The sequence below is a fragment of the Rhagoletis pomonella genome, unplaced genomic scaffold (assembly GCF_013731165.1).
Source record: "Rhagoletis pomonella isolate Grant_MI unplaced genomic scaffold, Rhpom_1.0 Rhpom_scaffold_00006, whole genome shotgun sequence".
In the NCBI taxonomy this organism is placed as follows: Eukaryota; Metazoa; Arthropoda; class Insecta; order Diptera; family Tephritidae; genus Rhagoletis; species Rhagoletis pomonella.
This window is the reverse complement of record NW_023458560.1, coordinates 66,344,093-66,359,889: the sequence shown is the minus strand read 5'-3', so window position 1 is coordinate 66,359,889 and position 15,797 is coordinate 66,344,093. Positions and strand designations below refer to the sequence as shown.

The 15,797-nt window shown below is 33.5% G+C and overlaps 1 protein-coding gene across 1 annotated transcript; it reads left to right on the top strand.

Moving 5' to 3' along the window:
- The first annotated feature begins 385 nt into the window (after positions 1 to 385).
- Positions 386 to 12,552, top strand: LOC118741142 (hydroxysteroid dehydrogenase-like protein 1). The gene is made up of 5 exons (XM_036472997.1): positions 386 to 1,343; positions 8,582 to 8,704; positions 11,108 to 11,218; positions 11,742 to 12,190; positions 12,353 to 12,552. Exons 1-5 carry the CDS (start codon positions 1,094 to 1,096, stop codon positions 12,458 to 12,460), a joined length of 1,041 nt encoding a protein of 346 aa, XP_036328890.1. The 5' UTR covers positions 386 to 1,093; the 3' UTR covers positions 12,461 to 12,552.
- Positions 12,553 to 15,797: the final 3,245 nt, after the last annotated feature.

The window sequence follows — 15,797 nt, the reverse complement described above, 5'->3', positions numbered from 1 at the left end:
ATTAAAATCTACGTACATAAATAAAGCCTTACTGCATGGAGGGCATATCTTCTGCCACGACATCATCAATGTATGCACTTACCTAAGTCGTAAACAAAACAATCAGCATAAAACACAATCGTTGGCCAACAACACTAAAGCAGTTTTTGCCCGAAAAATTTCCAAGCTAAAATGGTAAGATTGAACAAACAAAAAACGCTGCTAGAGACTATTGCAATAATAGTTGAGAGTGTGGGCTACACATCTACCCAAACGATGTTGCATGCAGCTGCACAGCATCTGCTGCATCGCTATCTACATGGATAAGTCGAACGACGCTTACCGAGCTCCAGCGTACAAGCTTTCCATCCATGGTTTGGTAGTTGGTAAGCACAGCTTTGACTGCACAAACGCCACTACAAGGCAATAGCCCCCAAACAAGCGATTGTAGTCAGTCACTTAAGCGCAACAAGCAGTACGTAAGTTTTTCAGCTGCAACCTAAATGCTTGGCGATCGATCAGTTGCTTACAAGACAGCCGTGCGTGCGGATCAAGCCAAGAAATTGGACCCGGAAAAAATCGAACTCAATGAATTTTGCTAACCTGTGGTGCTTTGATGAGAATCAATTAAATTTTGGGAGAGTGTGTGGGGGCGCCTAGTTTTTATTTAGGGAGTTTTGTAAACTAGCGGAAATTATTTTTTTTTCTAATTTTTTTTTTTAAATAGAAAGAAGAAATATTTGAATTTCACATTAATTGGACATCATTTGATTCGCGACAAACCAAACACACAAAATCATTGAAAGAAGCTAAATAAATAAACTGCAGCTTAAGCCACAGAGAGAAATTGTGCTGTGTTGAAAACTAAACGCAAGTTCCATTTTTGCGAGAGTGTATTTTCTATTTTGTTATTCATACATACCTACAAACATACATACACACATAAAAGTGCTCAATTTATATTCTTATCACGCTTTAGTACTTAGCCTTTCAGTGCATTCCGCTTTTATCGCCTAAAACAAAAAAAAATTACTCAGTGCCATCGCTTATCAGTAATAAATAAAAGTTTTCAATAGTTTTATATTGAGCTATTTTAAATACATATATACTACAAATGGACGCACTAGCCAAAGCCTATAATATGTCTCCCCCTTTTAATGAAGTGAACATTTATACGTTGGTGCGAATGGCGTTCGTTTGGCAGCTACTTTCGTTCGCTGTCTATTTGGTGGGCCTATTGGCCATTGCGACATTCTTCTTGGATAATTTCAAATCGGTTTTGTCGATAGTGAAAACAATTTTAGAGCCATATTTCCAGCCGCAAGTGCCGCAAACTTTGGTGGAAAAATTCGGAAAATGGGCAGGTAAGTGAATGTAGTGTATTTATTTAATTTAAAAATCGAGTGAAATAAAAAATATGTAAAAAAATATGCAACTGATATAAGCGCCGATAAACTAGCACTTATGTATATACTATAAGCTGAAAATTGTTGGATCGAAATCATGTGTGAAAGAAATTTCAGGGCATCCTTTTAAAGTAGGTATTTACATACATACATATGTATGTATGTATACTAGGCTGGTCCAAAAATGCATGTGGGAAAAAGGGAAAAGCCGGAATTTTAATGCTCCAACCTCCTATTAGTTCTATGCCAAAACAAAATATACACCAATATTTTTTTTTTTTTTTTTTTTTAATCAAAAAATATTTAGAAAAAAGGATTTTTTGTATAAATGGCAGATAATTCTTTAAAAATAATTTTTTGGATTGGAAAACTCTGTTTCTCTTCACGAGACTTCAAATAATTATACCCAATTGTTTATTTAGTCATTTTTTAATATAAGCTATCTTTTATAGGTCTCCCAAAACCACCAAAAAATGCAAAAAGATTGATTTTCAAGAATTATGTACCATTTTGAGCGATTTCTAAATATATTTTGATTTCAATATAAAAATCAGGGATATTTTTTCTTTCGGTGTAGAACAATCCTAGGAGGTGAGAACATTAAAATACCGACTTTTAGTTTTTTCACAACCCTAATGTGCACTAAACTGTTTCAGAACACTCCTGGGTCTAAAGTATTTTTGCAGGTCATTTCGGCTTTTACATTTTTCGTTATATCTTCGGCATTTACAATCGGATCGTTAAGTACTGTATATCGACGGTCTTATCGCGAGGAGACAATTTGTTTTTTTTTTACAAAGTTCATTGGAACCAAGTACCTCGTTCTAGTGCTTACTCACTAGATCTTATCGCACTAACGTATCACCCTAATGTTATTAAATTAAAGCTCATTTAAAAATTATTAAACCTTTATTATTTCTATTATTCCAAATGGCGAATGTAGATATGTATGTAAGCATGTGTCAACGAAAAGTGCAAAGTACGTTCGGTAAAATAAATAAAAAAATATTAGAAATTGCTTTGCAAAAATATTTTACAAGCGAAGGTTTACGCGAACTTTTTTTTTTTACTGATTAATTCTAATGTACAGACATATGTACATATACCGCTCGTTTGATGGAAGAATCTACACATAAATATAATCTATACATATAATAGAATTCTAAAAGACCGATGTCTGTTCATTATAGATATTAAAGAATAAATAGTGTGGACGTTTATAAGATTAACAAAAGCCCCATCAACAATTTTTAGAATCACGCATAAACTAATATATGAAATTGAATGCAATTTCCACCGATGTATTGCTAGAGGCCTAACTTAAAATATCGAAAAAATAAAACTAGAGAGTTGCCACCGGTTTGAAAAATTTGAGGTTGAGTAAATTAATAAGATAAAGTAAATATTGCAATATGACTGTCAAAATAAAGATGTTTAAGAAGGATTACAGACGAAAATATTTTTTTAGAAGGATGCCACTTGTTTTAAAATTTTAATTTTAATTAATTGATAAATTAAATTAAATTTTGCAATCCAACTAAAAAGCTTTAGGAAAGTTTACTGCCGAAAATATTTTTGAGGGGGATGAGATATTTTATTTTTTTTAATAATGAAAAAGCTCAAATAAAAACTTTGTCGAAATAATTTTAATGCAATATTTTTTTGGCCAAAATGAAATGTTAATTATAGAAATAGTAAGTTACCTTTTTAATAAAAATACCCGAACAAAAAAAAATTTTCATATTTTCCCGAATAAACCAAACTACTAAGAAAATTTTCACAAAAACCCCCACTTGGATGCGCCTATGAGCATAATATACCAAACGTATGAAGAAGAAATATGATTACCCGTTTAAGTAAGTATGTAGATTTGTAAATGCGTGCGTGTGTTAAAAATCGCTCATACTCGTAGTGAATGCCCTTGAAGAATACAACCGTTAGAGGCTTACGTACAAAACAGCTATACATAGACTTGAAAAACGAAATGAGCTGAAAAAAGCGAGAAATTGATAGAAAATTAAATTGTGAAGCGAAATAAGTTCACCCTGAATGCCTAAAACAGTGGCCCAATTGAACTTTAAATAAAACGAAATATGTAAATCAGGTTGGAATTCGTTCCAAAGGTATGTGGCAAATAATAAATGTTTCGATAGAAAAAATTATGCACAACCAAAACTCTAAATGCAACGAAAATATTATCAAAAGAAAAGTAAATACATATGCATTGAATGAATGAATTCCATTCGACAATATTTCAACAGACGAATTTTTCTATGAATGAGTTGCCAAACACAATTTTGCTGAAATAAGTACAACTTCATACTTGAATGCGCAGAAAGGAATGCGTCAATATGGAGGCGCAGACAAAAAAACACTTTCCATTACATTTTTCCTTTTCCTTGATACCATGCGAGAAACAACTTAAATGCTGAGAAAATTTTTATGCTGCAGAACACAAACATAGCTATGTAGATTTTAAAATCTTTATAAGTGATTCACACAGCATTTAAAGTTTTATTAATTTGGGTTTAATAATATTAAATTGCAATAAAAGAAATAATTATAATCTGTGTAAGTGTGGTCCAGAGAGAAAGATTCTTGCAATATATTTTCTAATATATTTGTACTTTGGAGTACTCAGTTTCGATACTTTTAAAATCGGGTGCTGTCGATCCTTTTGGTATCGATACTGCCCAACACTAATATTTGTCTTTGCCTTTGTCCTAATCTCAATCTTAGGCTTAACCTTACTCTTAGTCCTTGTCTTAATCACCATATTAATCTACACCTTAATCTTAATTGTAATCTTAATCTTAAACTTAATCTTAGGCTTAATCTTGATCTTTATCTTAATTTTAGTCTTAATCTTAATTTTAATCTTCATCTTAGTCTTTATTTTAGTCTCCATTTTAATCTCAATTTTAATCTTAATCTTAAACTTAATTTTAATGTAAATGTTAATCTTAATCTTCATCTTAATCTTAATCTTAGTCTTAGCGTTACTCTTGATCTTGACCTTGATCTTAATCTTAATCCTAATCTTAATCTTAATCTTAATCCTTATCTTAATTTTAATCTTAATCTTAAAGTTATCCTCAATCTTAATCTTTATTTTAATCTTGATGTTAATCTTAACCTTAATTTTCATCAGGGGCTGTCCATATATTACGTAAGGGAGTTTTCGCCTGTTTTAAACCCCCTCCCCTCACGTAATAAATTGTAAGATTTAATTGATCCCCTCCCCCCGCCGCAGATCTTACGTAAGATTAAAAATCCCCTAGACATGTTTTTTCAATTAAACATTAGAAAATACTATATATTTCCATCAAACATATATAGGATGTATGCCTAGTCAGTCTTAAAAACTTCATTACATAGTTATACTAGTCATTCTTTGTTGTCGGTTTCTTTTGTCCACGGTCCAGCCAGCCAATATGAAAGAGGAGTAGCCACAGGGATATGTCGTACTTCTTTTTCACTCAAAGGTATTTCATTTTCACAGTCCACTGAAATTTCTTCTTGATTCACCCACTCAATAATATCCTCTGTTTCATTTTCTGTGAGCTCTCGCCCGCGTCATGAAATTATCCTCTTTGCTCTTCGACGCTGAGGCTCAGAAAAGATCAAGTGAAGCTTTTTGTGAATGCTTATTGCCTTCTTTGATGCAAAGTACTTACCACATACATTGCATATTCTCTCCTCAAGTTGGTCATTCACTGAGGGACAAAAAAATCATAAGGTATACTTTTGTAAGTGCACGGAATAGTCACTTTCAGTGCCATTCTTAGGAATAATGGTATGAAATGATCATTTTCTTGTACTTCTGTCGGAGAAGGTACTGTTAACATTGATTGACAACGAAGAGGACTCGGTGGTGGACAAAAACCGGTTTGAAGAATATCTCGAAGATTACCCCGCATTGGACCGCAGCATGTCATATGAACACATTTTGATATTTGCATAAATGTGTTTTTTTTTTCGAAAAACAGAAAAATTAAAGCAAAAGTTGTAAAAAATTGTAATATGCTCCGTATTTAATGTATATTTTTCATTTCAATGCAATTTAGTACTTTAATTGGGTGAATTTTCGTATTTTATAAAGAATAATTTTGAATAAGAATACAAGAAAAATAATATTACGTAAGAATCTACGGGGAGGGGGCCCTCATATAAGAAAAAGTAAGAAAATTCTAGACCCGCCCTCCCCCACAAAGGTCTTACGTAATATATGGACAGCCCCTCATCAACTTAGCCTTCGTCAGCATCATCTTTTTCCTTCAACTACATCTTTATCTTTGTTTTTAACTTCAGATTTATCTCCATCTATATTTTCATCATCACCATTTTTATTTTCATCTTAAATCTTTTAAATTTAAATTTATCTTGATCTTTATATTATCTCACCTTTATCTTTTTTTATCTTTACCTATATCTTTATATGTACCTTCATTTTTATCTCTATAAAGGTGTCTTTATCTTCATCTTTATCTTCACCTTCACATTTACTTCTTCTTCATCCTCATTTTCATCTTCATCTCTTATCTACTCCTTCATCTTCATATTCAACTTCCTTTTCATATTCACCTTCATTTTCTCCTTAGCATCTTGTATTTGCTTTTGTCCCTGTCGTTATATTTATTTCTATATTTATCGTTGTATTTGTCTACATATGTATATCATTGTCTTCGCCATTATCTCTCCCCGCCCGCCGTTCGGTTTATGTCCATTTATTCGCCTTATATATACAACTTTCACCGTGGCGTTAAATATTTAACTTAAATACGAGTATCTCCAAACTCGATTTAGAAGTTTCAATTCAAAAAACTCTTCGCCAAAAATTTCCTGCAGACCACATAATTTTTGCTACGAATGGTTATAATTTTTCTCTGCTTCTGCTGGTGATTCCGTTTACACGCGACTGACTTACAAACTACTACCCATACTCACTGTCTTGCTTTATTTTTTAACGGTGTTGCGAGTAGTATAGCAAACGTCACTCATTGTTGTTTTTATTGCAGTCATTCACCTGCCAACAACTTCATATTACTCATATATAGCGTCTAACTGACTAGTATAAACAAAGCCCGGCGCTTCAGATTGCGACGCAACAAACCGGCTTGGTTTAGAGCGTTTAGCCAGCTTGTACTATAATTGGCAGCTGGTCAGTCTGCTCTTGTTGTTATTATTTGTTGATTTTTTTTTTTTACTTTAGTTTCGAATGTAGATTTTGTTGTATCCATTAATTGACTTTAGTCGCGTGAATCTCACATGTCTGATGTTTATTAACCTTTTGGCTTACAAAAATTTTGATTTGGCACTACGACCTTGCGAAATACAAACATACCTACATGCATAAGCTTGTACATACATATGTATGTATGAATGTATATCGATTAATTGTGGCGATATTCTGTTGTTGTTTTTCTTTACCTTGTGATATGATAATCTTTAACTGCCAAAAAATACGTGGAATTCTGGCGTGTAAAAAAAATATTGACGAATTCCGCGCCGACGTGGGTGCCTCCCAAGCGTCTGATCTCTGATCCCGAATGCTTATCGCCGTTACGGAAGAATCGAGACCCACACAAGGTGTTCAAATTGAGGCTCCTAAAAGCTAGGCAGCTGAGTAGCAGTTGTTGGCATGACTCCGCTCCATTATCCTCAATACAGCGGATTCAGTAAGGAATAGTCAAAATACTGCCTTAGCAAAAGTTCAGTGAAAAGCTTGGAGTGTGCGGGAAAGGCTTTCGAAATAATATATATATATATATTCGCACCACTCTTACACTTAGATAAAATTCTAAACCTGTATTCGGTAAATATATATGGTTTCGAATTAGTCGGGGGATAAATCTATACTAAGACGCTTCGATCATTTTCCACAGTAAATTACAAGAATTAACTAGTAAATAAACAATGTCGTTCCTCTCGACAAAGTGCCAGACGTCATAACATCTAACATTTCCTTAAGGACGGGTCTAAGATGAATTAGTGGGGGCTGTAATGTTTTATCTACAGCAGCAAATATAAGCTTCCAGATCGCAGCTGAGTCGGAAGTAGATGAACCCTGCGTTAAATAACGAGTCGCTCTTTACCGAGTGCCAGGACGGAAAAGGGATTGAAGGCAATGTGCGGGCTGACAAAACCAAGGTTAACATACCACGGGAAAGCAGCCTCGGCTGCCTAAAAACAGAATTAGACATGGTAATGATATCGATGGCGAAATACCTGCTTGGATCGGTATAACAGTAAAAAAATATATATGTAGTATATATATAATATTAGTTGGAGTTCTTACCGCGACTTTTGAATCAGATTTTTCATAGTGAATAGATGAAAAGTGTATACGAAAACAGGGCAATGGACGGCATTTAGTATGACTGCTGATTTCTATTGTTTTGCGTTAGTTACAATAAAACCGAGCGATTGGCGAATATTCTTTATCCCTAACAACGGTTTTGTTATGCTCAGACTAGTAGTAGGACGCACTTTCTGAGCGGGCGGAAAGGTATTTATACTGATAGGGCTAGTACCGGAGTAATCACAGTGCCTTTACACTAGGGTGATTGACTCGGCTTTTCCAAACGATTCGATTTTTTATCAAACAAACCGTTTTTTTTTTTTGTTTCATTTCATACAAATCTTGACCTGTCGACAAAAGTTTTAAGTTTTCATTGATTATCATTTATTTTACTTTTGGTCTATAAAGAAGGTGGGTACTTATTTTGCTAAATAAAAGCTATCTTCATTGTTAATTTTTGGTCAAGAGCTCATACCAACATAAGCATTTTCAATGTATGAAAACTATGTAAAATAAGATCGCTTTATCCGTTTTTTTTTTATTACGAAAATGTGACCCGTTTTTTTTCAATTGCGGTTTTGGAAAAAAAGGTGAATAATCGAACACCCTACTTAACACCCACTAACTGATTTGACTGCACATCTTCATATGCGCATTTACTTACTTTAAGTCATTGCATATTTTGTAAAAATCATTTCCAAGGTAAAATCTTAATGTTCATATTTAGTAAATGAACAATAAGAAAACAGATTTGTACACTAGTAGTAGTTACTATTCATAAAAATGAGTACAATTAGCATTTTACTGTTAATTACCTTAAATGACAGCCACTTATTTTAACTACATCGTGCGCTTTTACACCCCACTAATATTTTCGTTTTAAACTTTTTTGTAGTTATCACCGGTTCAACGGATGGCATTGGTCGGGAATACGCTAAAGAATTAGCCAAACAAGGCATCAATGTGGTGCTCATCTCACGTACCAAGGAGAAGCTTATTGCGGTGACAGAAGAGATTGGTAAGCAAGATTACGAAAGAAATATTTATTTAGTAATTAGCACAAAAACTATTAAATGAAAAGCATTACAATGTGTTGCATGCAGTATGTAGAAAGAGTATGAGCAAAAAATACTTACTATTTATCTATACAGTAAACCAACTTATATAGGCACTTCACCCAAAAATTCCAAATTTATGAAATGAAAAATGAATACTTTATATTTGATTACACCGTGCGACAGTCAATTTTACACACGAAAAAATCAATATATTCACAAAACTGGGGCCAAATATAGTAAAACTGAGTTTTTAGTTTTTCTCTCTGACGTCAGGATTTTTTTAAAAGGACTTTGAAATTTCTGGAATATGATTGAATAAAAAAATTATTCAAAAGATGCGGGGCATTGTAAAATAACAATATGGGTATCAACTAAAAGGAAAAATTCTGTAAAATAGAAAAAAATTCAATTTTCGGGTGCACAAGGACGAATAAGTATTGAAAATGTCCTTTTAAAACTTTATCCTTGAATATCCTTGGTAATTTCCAATATTTATTTTAGAAAAAAAATAATTTTAACTACCACATCCTCGAATTTCGTCCTTCTATCTTTATTAGGTTTCGATAAAAAAATTTACACTTCTCTTTATAAGATATTGATAGTTACAATATATGTACATAAATGAAGATACTGGAATCATTATTATGGAACCATGTATGCGCTCTAAAAGAACAAACTGAACGTATGATGTACCGTTTAAGTACTTTAATTGTTTTGTATACGAGGGCGTAGCCAAGCCTTTCACTTAGGGGGGCTGGAGTTTATATAGAGGGAAAAAAGTTTTTAATTAATTTTTTTTGTGTATATAAATATAAATTTTGTTGTTTAAGAAAGTATAAGTTTTCTATACAAATAAGCATACCAGAAGAAAGGGGGTTTAATCGCCTTTACGACGATATCAATTTTTTAAAAATCGGTTTGTAATTTTCTTGTTTAAAATAGTTTTTTATAAAAAAAAGTATTTTTCCTTTTAAGTGTTTTTTTCTCAAATTTTTATATACGAAGTTACAAATACGCATATCAGAAGAAAGTAAGTTTAGTAATTTTTCCTTTTAAATGTTTTTTCTCAAAGTTGTATTTACGAAGTATGCAAATATGCTTATCATAAGTATGGGGGTTTAATCACGTTTACAACGATACCAAAATTGTTTGAAATATAAGATTTTTAATTTTTCGAAGACCCGACCTTATAGCACCTGTAATATAAGTTTGTACAAAATAAGGTTATATACCATTTATATAAAAGCAATAGGCGGACTACGGCTATATTCTTAGTTTTTTAGTTATTCACATATAATAATAAAAAATAATTTCTAACCAAAGGCCCTATTTGGAACTTCGAAGGCCCATATCTCGATTTCGGAGGCTAACTTCGAAAAACGGAGAAATTACTTTTTTAGCATGACTCAATCTCTTAAAAAAATTGGTTTGGTCAAATACCCAGCCGTGTGCTGTACAGTGTAATGATTCCAGTATCTTCATTTATGTATATTGTAACTGTCAATATCTTATGAGAGAAGTGTAAATTTTTTTTTATCTAAAACAAATAAAGGTAGAAGGACGTGGCAGTCTACATATTAGTCCTTGATAAATATTTTTCTCAAAAATGTATATAGAAATTTTCAAGGATATTCAAGGATAAAGTTTTAAAAGGACATTTTCAACGTTAATTCGTCCTGGTGCACCAAAAAATTTATTTATTTTTTCTTTTATTCTACAGAATTTTTCCTTTTAATTGATACCCATATTGTTACTCTACAATGCACCAAATCTTTTAAATAATTTTTTTATTCAATCATATCCCAGAAATTTCAAATTTCTTAAAACGCAGTTATATTATATTTGGCTCCTAGTTTTGTGAATATATTGATATTTTCGTGTGTTTTAAAATTTTTTTGGTTTTTGTCGCACGGTGCTATGGTTGGTATAGAGTGAAAAAACTATTAAATTAAAGTTAATTATAGTTTTGGAGTTTTCGCGCATCTCTTAATTTTGTAAATCAATTTTGTCAATCGATGCAGCTGTAAAATGTTTACAAAGCATAGAAGAAGAGATGGCGTTATATCCTATTTCCAGCAAAGGCTTAACTGCAGTTAAGAGCTCAGGAAAGTTCAAATAATTCCAACAGGGGGATATCGACGGGGTTTTTTTTTTTCTTACGTTTTGTTTTTTTGGTTTCGTTTGCTTCTACTTGTTCGGTGGAATTACCCCCTTCGAGTCGACGGCATAAACTGCAGTTAAGGCTTGGTGGAAATCAACTATTACTCGAAATAATTTTTTTTTATTATTATGATACTCTTGTAGCAAAGGTACGACAGGTGTTTATGTAAATCTAACGTATGTGCATACGTATGTACTTCCAGAAAACGAGTACAAAGTGAAGACAAAGTGGATAGTTGCTGACTTCGCAAAGGGTCGCGAAGTTTACGCACACATTGAACGAGAACTGAGTGGCATACCTGTTGGTATACTAGGTAAGTAAAGCACTTAGTAGTTTTACTGTCTAAATATATTTAAGCACGGATAGTACAGCAAATCCAAGCAATTTGGATGATTACGTTGGTTTGTCCTATTCAAAATTTTACTTATCAAGAATTAGGCGTCCATTTTCATATAGGCTGTAGTATAATTACGTTATCGAAAGCACGTAACGAAAAGCAGAAAATCTTAAAAAGATTACATATGTGAAGCCCAGGTGAAGTCACCACAGCACATATAGCAGTTATGGTCGATAAAATCTACGATATTTATTATTTAGTCTAGATTGTTGTCTCGGGCAAACTAAAGATTCTTTTGGTTGAATGTATTGAGAAAAAAGACGTTTTCAAGTTCAATGTGACGCTATTCGGATTTAAAAAGTTTTGAGTCAGCCAATTTTATTTAGTTAAAAGTTACACTAAGGAGACCATAACACATTTAAAGAAAGGCTTTTGTTAAAATTTGTTTTGCGCATTAAAAGCTCCTGCTAACCTCGAACCTCGTTTTCTCATTCCACAGTTAACAATGTTGGCAAAATGTACGATTATCCTGATGAACTTGCCAATATACCTGAAAACATCATTTGGGATCTGATCAATATTAATGTGGCTGCTGTAACAATTATGTCACGCATGCTCATACCAGAGCTAAAGAAGCAGAATCGTGGTGCTATTGTTAATATATCTTCAGGCAGTGAATTGCAACCTATACCCTATATGGCTGTGTATGCAGCAACCAAACGATATGTGAAATGTTTCTCACAGGCGATCGAACGTGAATTGGCCGAACACAATATCACTGTACAGTGTGTTACGCCACTCTTTTTGGTCACAAAAATGAATCAATATTCGGATACGGTGATGAAAGGTGGCTTTCTAATACCAGATGTGAAAAGTTTCACACGTTCGGCTGTCTTCACATTGGGTAAAAGTGCTGAGACGACGGGCTATTGGACACATGGATTGCAGGTAATTTTGTCAGAAGATGAAAAGAAAATATGAAACTATATGAAAAAATAAATTCAATAAAAATTTAATTGCAAGAAAATTATCCCAAAAACATGTGCCCCCTTCGAGCTGCCACAACTAGTAATTGTTTAATTTAATTTCATTTGTTTTCTTATCTTTCAGTATTTCTTTATGAAACTCAGTCCAGAGTGGATTCGCATACGTATTGCGCACGTGATGACACGTCAATTGCGTCGGGAGTACCTGACGACACATGGAAAAAAAGTTTGAAAGACTGAAAACTGAATTGCACGGAATTTTAATTTCAACTTTTTTACTTACACGCATACACACACACACACACATGTAGATATTCATATTTTGCATCATTTTATTATTGTTAATTTTCCATATATATTTGCCTAGATTTAAAACTAAAATTATCTTTCGTTCATCAAATGACAATTTTCTAAAATAAAAGTTTAAATTTATTTTTCTAGAAATTTATTTTTTATTTTTTATTTTTAAGGATAAAATTCAAATACAAGAAGTTACTTTGAAAGAAAATCGCTGAGATATATTAAAATTTTTAACGCTCTGAAACTCAAACCTGACCTGAAACTAGTACTAATGTTACAACTAGTGATGGAAGTGATGATTGGAACTGTGTTTTTGAGTACTTTCGAGTTCTTTTGTGACTACTTTTGATACAGAATCTGCCCCCCAGGCCTACAAAAATCATATCTTTCGATTCAGCTGGAGCAAAAAATGGTTCAAACAAGTAAGAGTTTCTCTGTATTATGGCCTCGAACCAACATATATACATCTTTCATTTGAATCAGTAGTAAAAGCTCTATTGGCTCCTGCATTCGGGTTTTGAGAGGCGAGTCTCCCCTGAACCGTTTTTTCCATATTTTTGGCCTATGTGCGCTTTTATTCGAAACCTAAATGTTTCGGTACCGAGTATCGAGAGTATCGGTACCGAATATCGATCAATACATAAAAGTATTGACTCAGCACATCACTACTGCTGTCATCTCGACTGTGACGTCAGCAAAACAGCTGATTCTGCCAAATTCACTGAGAGCCGATTAGCGATGTTGCCATCGGCGCCACCTTCTGTCATGTTTCTGTAAATTGCCGTTATATGGGAGTCGTTATTGTCCGATTTCAAAAGTTTTCAACAGGTTTCTTAGTTTCACTCCACGCAATGTTCGTACCGAGTTTGGTGGGGTTGATGAAGCGGCTACTAAGATACAGCATTTCCTAATAAGTGGGCTGTGCCACGCTCTTTTACCAAAAATCTCATGATTGTCTTATTTTTGACCAAAATTCTACTTCATATTCCATTTTTTAACAATTTGGACACAGTATTTACACACACATCGCAGTTATTGTATTTTTCGAAAATTCCGTTATATGGGAGGTGGGCGGACATCAGTGAACAGTTGTTCGGAATATGAGCGCATTCACAGGCAGCAGCTACTTTTCGACCTAAACGGAGACCTCTAATAATAAATAATCTACTCCCATTAACTTCAAATTCACGTGCATCGTTCTAAGTAAATTAAAGCCTATCAATTCTTCCAAAATATTTCAAAAACTTCCTGTATGTATGTACAACTTCGGATATGAAACTGAATTAGACTTTAATTGCATAGCAATTTGACAGCGCAACAAGCCATAACCAATACTCTTCAAGCTTTTTTCCTATAACTGCAGCATTGCAGCAATCGCCGATCGTCACTACCTGAAAATGTCATTCAATTGCATAATGCAAATAAATGCAATTTTTTATTGTCTGCAATTTTTTTGTTTTTCCTCTCGTTTTTTGTGTTACAAGTTTTCTGTTTTTATTTTGGCTTCGCCGGTCACCAGTCAAGACAACAAACCGGTTGACTGCGAATTGGCAAAGTGACCGCCGGTATTGCATCAATGGATGTAAAATATGTGCATATGTATGTAGTATGTATGTATGTAAGTTGCTAAATTTATGTGCAAGCGCTTACAAGCATTCAAATACTTTTTGTAAAGTGCAATACTTGGCTACTCATATGGTATAAGACGAAATGTGCTGGAGTTATTTTTACATGCATTCATCCATATACATATATGTATGTAAGTAAATTAGGGTGGTCGAAAAATGCATGTGAAAAAGTAAAGTCGGATACCGAAAAAAATAACCCCTGTTCCTTCATTTTGTAATCAACAAATATTCAGAGGTCGCTCAATGCGCTCAAAGTTTACCATGTATTTTATATAGAAAAAAAACACTTCGTAGAAATGGTATAGCATTCTTGAAGATCAATATTTTTCGATCGGTTAAATCTGTTTCTCTTCACGAGATTCCCAATAATAATAACTAATAATTTATTTAATTGTGTTTTCATAGTGACTGTATTTTATAGGCCCGCCAAAACCCCGGAAAATGGGGCATAAATAAATAATCTTTAGTATTAAAAAACGGTTAAATAAAAAATTTGATGTTGTTATTGGACGTCTCCTGAAGAGAACCAGAGTTTTACGATCGGAAAATATTGATTTTCAGGAATTCTACGAAAAGTTGTTTGTTATCCATAGCAAATACATGGAAAAGTTTGAGCGCTTTGAGCGACCTCTAAAAATCTTTTGATGTCAAAATATAAAGTGGGAGTATATTTTTATATATATATATGAATATTTCTTCGACTTTACTTACGTATTTTGGACCACCCTAATGTGCATACAAATGTGTTGACATACATTCAATTACATTCACCATGTGCGCGTACTATTTTTATACCCGAGCGCACTTGTGCACAAGGGTATTATAACTTTGTTCACATAACGGTTGTTTGTAACAGGCAAAACGAATCGAGATAGATATAGACAAATGTATACATAAATGATCAGAATGAAAAGAGAAATCGATTAAGCGGTGACTGTCTGTCCGTCCGTCCGTCCGTCCGTCCGTCCGTCCGTCTGTGCACACGATAACTCGAGTAAAAATTGAGATATCTTAACGAAACTTGGTACGTGAACTTCTTTTGGGCGTGGGACGGATGGTATTGAAAATGGGCGAAATCGGATAATAACCACGCCTACCTCCCATATAACGGTAATTTTAAGAAATACGAAAACTGCGATATTTTAGTAACTACTGAAGATAATCCACTCAAAATTGATACTTACAATGAGTTTCAGACGGAAAACATGAATATTAAAAATTTTTGGAAAATGGGCGTAGCCACGCCCACTTATGGTTACATGTGTATATCTTGGTAACCGCTGCACCTATTTCTTCCAAACTTGGCACAGTTGTTGGCCTTAGTACAGCATACTAAATGGCTGAAAATTTTAAAAATCGGACAATAACCACGCCTACCTCCTATATAACGGTAATTTTCAGAAAAACGAAAACTGCGATATTTTAGTAACTACTGAAGATAATTCACTAAAAATTGATATTTGCAATGAGTTTTAGACGAAAAATAAGAATATTACAAAATTTTGGCAAATGGGCGTAGCCACGCCCACTTATGGTTACATGTGTATATCTTGGTAACCGCTACACCAATTTCTTCCAAACTGGGCACAGTTGTTGGTCCTGGTACAGCATACCAACTGGCCGAAAATTTCTAAAATCGGA

Coding starts and splice junctions, on each gene's coding strand:
- LOC118741142 (XM_036472997.1), top strand. CDS start 1,094: ATGGACGCACTAGCCAAAGCCTATAATATGTCTCCCCCTTTTAATGAA. Junction 11,219..11,741: donor CATACCTGTTGGTATACTAG/GTAAGTAAAGCA, acceptor CTCATTCCACAG/TTAACAATGTTGGCAAAATG. Junction 12,191..12,352: donor ATTGGACACATGGATTGCAG/GTAATTTTGTCA, acceptor CTTATCTTTCAG/TATTTCTTTATGAAACTCAG.